This window comes from Xyrauchen texanus, chromosome 16 (assembly GCF_025860055.1).
Source record: "Xyrauchen texanus isolate HMW12.3.18 chromosome 16, RBS_HiC_50CHRs, whole genome shotgun sequence".
Lineage (NCBI taxonomy): Eukaryota > Metazoa > Chordata > Actinopteri > Cypriniformes > Catostomidae > Xyrauchen > Xyrauchen texanus.
In genome coordinates this window covers 849,501-854,500 of record NC_068291.1, presented here as the reverse complement: position 1 = coordinate 854,500, position 5,000 = coordinate 849,501, and the positions used below count along the sequence as shown (strand labels likewise).

The 5,000-nt window shown below is 39.1% G+C and overlaps 1 protein-coding gene across 4 annotated transcripts in view; it reads left to right on the top strand.

The window, feature by feature from the left end:
* Positions 1-5,000, top strand: part of meis2a (Meis homeobox 2a) — a 113,472-nt gene that overhangs the window by 11,635 nt on the left and 96,837 nt on the right. For all 4 annotated transcript variants that reach the window (XM_052145717.1, XM_052145716.1, XM_052145718.1 and 1 more), the window contains exon 7: positions 1,496-1,610. In XM_052145717.1, the coding sequence (XP_052001677.1) occupies positions 1,496-1,610 (115 nt within the window). The remainder of the gene's footprint in view (positions 1-1,495; positions 1,611-5,000) is intronic.

The window sequence follows — 5,000 nt, the reverse complement described above, 5'->3', positions numbered from 1 at the left end:
TGCAATGAGCCCTTTAAATGTCTGTTTGTGTGCAGATTGTGTCTGATGCACTGGACGTTCTTATATACTGAGCTAATTCATTAACCCTGAGCAGACTTGATTCCTCTCAGATTAAGACTTTGTGTGTAATGAGTGTACAGACCAAATGCGCACTCTCTTTCTGCAGATATTTGGGCTGTATTTGTGTCTGTGGGGAATGTGAGTTTGTTTGGACAGTGCCGCTGTCAGACGCATAACTCACGGTTGTGTCATGTGTGCAGGTGACATGTTGAGTGTGTGTTTGTGCATGTGTGTGCGTGCGTGTTGAGAGGAATTGTAAAGTGTTTTCTCTCAAACGAAGTTCCCCCTGTTGCCCGTCTATGTGTAAGACAGACAAAGCACTTCCTGTACAGTACAAATCCTGTTTCCCTGCGGCGCCATCGGGCTCTGAGAATCCTCAGGAAGATGTGAGGCGGAGAAACCCTCTTAATCATGATTAACTATCCGTCATATACAGTCCACCACTCACTTGTACACGCATCCATTCATTTATTCATTTTGTGTTTCTTTTACGCTTATATTAGTTTCATTATTTAAATGTATTTCTTTCCAAAGTAAATTTCGATTTAATGTACCCTCAAAAAACTTGGTTCATTTGCGGACATTGTTTCCATGGTTATATTGGATCTGAACTTAAAATGTAATCTCAACACAATCAGTTTGTGCAGAAAGAATTTCGCTGAATTGGGTAATCCCAACAAAATAACACGTGTCAATGTACCTGAAATAAATCACTTATTTCTCAATTTCTGGAGATGGAAATCCCTTGCCCAGTTTCATCAAAGCTACACTAACAACACATAAAGTATCCATGTAGTCCCAACTCAAACTTCCATTTAAATGGATAGAACACAATGAAATCGAGTTGTGACAAAAGTTCTACAATTGTGTTGTTTTAGTTCATTTGAAAGATCATAAAAATCCTGTTATTGAGTATATTTATCAGGAAGTTGGAGTGGCTCGTGAAGGTGCAGCTGTGGAAATGATGAATTGCTGCAGTTTTGCGTGTTCATTCTCTTGCCTGATATATCCTGTCAGCTGCCTGAAGGATTTAAAGCAATAGTCTGTCATCATTTACCCAACCTCATGCTGTTCCAAACCTGTATGACTTTCTTTCTTCTGTGAAACACAAAAAGAGATTCTAAACAGAATGTTCATGCTGCTCTTTTCCATACAGATCATAAAACCATAAAAGTAGTTCAACTCGTGTGCTATATACTGTATATGTTTTCTGAAGTCATAGAACAGCTTCCGGAAGAGACCACGATTTTAGTTGTCATTGTTTATCTTTTTTGGGTCGTAGTATTGTTTTAATGCTGTAAAGTTGTTTATACTGCGACGAGATTGTAGTTTGACAGTCCAGCAGTGATGAACTTGTCAGTTCTCGGTCGTTCATGCTCTTCTCTGTCCCTCTTTGTTTGTGTTGATGATGGGGCACGTGGACGGATGGATCCAGAATCCAGCGTCCTGGAGAGATCACGATGATGCCACGTCCACACACTCGGCTGGAACGCCGGGACCCTCCAGCGGAGGACACGCCTCACAGAGCGGAGACAACAGCAGCGAACAAGGTGAGCACACAACACACACTCCTATTTGCATGATCATCATGTGTGTCGTGTGTGTGAGGACCCGGTCGAGTCTGTTGTCATATACATTGCTCACGATCAGAAATATCAGTGTTTGTGTGGCCACTGCGTCCGTACAGACTCTTCGTTTAAAACCACATTCACATGTTGAATGATATTTGTGTGTGATGGACGTCAGTGTGAATTACTGTAACACACACACATGAGTTTATCACAGTTTACTGCAGCGCTCACTGGTGTTATGATTATAACAACATAGAAATGCATTCATTATACATGTGATGATGATGTGTTGGAATAAATCAGACGATGTCTGAAAGAGAGAGTGAGTTTCAGGGTGGAGTAAAGGGTTATTGATCAAGTCATGAGTACAAGTGACCTGTAATCCTCCGCACAGCAGTTATCGACTCGCTCGCACTGGATCCAGTAACGGCCGGTCGATACCGCACAACGCACTTACTGAACGACACTCACAACTCACACTCACAAGAGCTGGACCCAACACAACCAAACACACCTCACTCACGAGAGACAACGTTCACACTTGCTATGCGTTTGAAACGGGACGATGCTAAAGACAGATGGAAATGGGATCCAAAAGTTTTAAAATTTGTCCACTTTAACCACAATGACCTAAAGTGAATCTCAATGCCAGGTATAAACAGGGCCATTAATGCAGAGATGTGGTGGTTTGGTGCTGTAGGTGTGCTGTGACCTTTGACCCCGCTCAGCTCAACAGACGCCTCGTTTCTCACATTCTTCCAATTATATTCACGCCTGAATAGTTCGCTTACAACACACACACACATCTGTCTGTTTCAGTAGCTCATGCAGCGAGACAGGTCTAAGAAAAGACAGAGAGAGAGACACACAAATCAGTCTCCAAAATCCCAGAGAACTCTGGATTCTTGTGCTGTTTGGAAAGAAAGAAAATACTTAAAAAATCCTGATATTTTGATAAATTGTAAAAGTTTATTGCAAAGACAGGTAATTGTAAAGTTTAGATAACAGAGACCTCCACCGGGAGTGTGTGTTTGTTCAGTGTGCGTGTATGTGTGTGTAGTTGGGCTGTTGACACTCTTAAAGGGACAGTTCACCCAAAAATGAAAATTGTCTAATAATTTATTCACCCTCATGCCATCCCAGATGTGTATGACTTTCTGTCTTCTGCAGAACTCCAATTAAAATTTGTAAAAGAATATCTCAGCACTGTAGGTCCTAACAATGAAAGTGAATGGGTGCCAAAATGTTTAAGCTCCAAAAGCACATAAAGGCAGCATAAAAGTAATCCATTAGACTCCGGTGGTTTAATCCATGTCTTCAGATGTCATATGATAGGTGTGTGAGAGAAACAGATCAACATGTAAGTCCTTTTTTTTTCTACTTTCATATTCTACTTTTGTTTTTGGTGATTTGTGTTCTTCATGCATAACAATGCCTTCTGGGCAGTGAGGAGAATATATAGTAAAAATAACTTATCTATTGATCTGTTTCTCACACACACACACCTATCATAACACTTCTGAAGACATGGATTAAACCACTGGAGTCTGGATTTCTTTTATACTGCCTTTATGTGCTTTTTGGAGCTTCAAAGTAAAATAAAATACAATTAAATGAGATAAAACACCAAAAAGATGTACCACACATTTCTACCACATCTGTAAAGTTGTAAACAGAAATATTGAACATCCATATAGTCACGGTGCTGTGCAATTTAACAGCACATTACAAGATTTTAATTACAGGTCTATAGTTTTTGATGAGTTGATTGTTCAGTGCTCAGATAATTTGCACTTTAGAAAGCAACAGCACAATAACAGCTCCATACGTTTCCCGTTAGCATTACAGAAGCTGAATTATTCAAGAGTCGAGTCTCCAGGGAAAACAGCCTTTAATGTCCATTCATATGAGAGTTACAGATAAAGTCATGCTGTATTCAGCTCAACTCTTTTTCTCTCTCTCTTTCTGTGTTTTACAATCACACCCTTTTTCCCTTTCCGCTCATGTGTGTACTCTCTGTTGGTAGTGTTCTTGATTCATTAGATTAACAGGAAGCACATTAAAGGGGAAAGAAAGCAGAGCTTTGGTAAAAGTAGGTTTCGTTTTAAATCTCAGAAGCTCTTCTTCCCAATGCATGCTGACATTATGACCAAAACTGAACAAGTGCTTTAAAACTAACAGATAAATCAGAAGTGTTCAGTTTTTAATAATTTATAAGGTTATTATTATAATCAGTAAAAACATGAAACTGATCAAATATTCATGTGTCATATGTTGTTGGAAAGATCTCAAAGAGTAAAATACAACCAGCCTATTAGTTTTACTCACAGACATATAGCGAGTAATTGCTAATTATATGTCTGTGACAATTATGTTGGTGTTGAAAATTATACGGAACATTAAATATCTTATACCATTATTTAGAGTCAGTGATTGTCTTTCAATCGAGTCCACACACAAGATAATCACATGTACAGATCATTAGATAATCCACATGAAGCACAATGTTACATATGACCACCAGGAGATGGCGCCAAATACATGACACAGACTCAATGATGACTCAAATGACACAGAATGAAACTCATTCTGTGAAATCTCATGACTAAAATCATGTCTGCATGCTATGCAAACCTTTAGTCATTGTTGTGTTTGCATGTGTAATTAGTTCTTATGTACAATTATTATCTTTTATTTGTTTGAGTTGATTGGGAACAAAACAAAAGCAGTTTTTCAGAGCCACCTTATTTACACCCAGAGATATATAATAATAAATAAGAAAAATAAGAAAAAAAGTACATTTTTGGCTCAATGTTTTTGTGATTTTCAGCAGTTCTTTGGGCTGAGAGTGTCAGACTGTGTGACTAAAGTTTTCTTTACAATGACCCCAAACACTTGACCGTCCTTATTTTGCCGAGTTTGAAGTCTTTAATTTTGGGTATGCCAGTGAAACGGGAAATCTTTCAAAAAACCTTCAGAGCTTAAAGGGTTAAATGTGGTCAGAACGCTTCCTTGAAATCCTCCGAATGTGGTTTCAGTGATCTGGTCACAATGCATCTTGGGTGCACGTACACCTGTCATTTAATGTGGTCAAGTGCAATCTGATAATGATTCAGTCTCCTTAAACACATGTCACGTCACTCCCAAAACTGTCCCAGCTCAAGATTCAAGACGTGATTTCTTTCTTTCCTTTTTTGAAATACATCTGTCATTATTGTAACATCACCAGCTACTGAAAGACAGAACTGAGAAATTAGGATAAAAACACAGAGGCCCCGGGGCCCGACCTGCTCTGTATTTTTACAAACATGATTGTATGCTGGCCCTTTAAACCACAGCACTGAGCGTTTCCTCCGAGGTTCTTGTTGT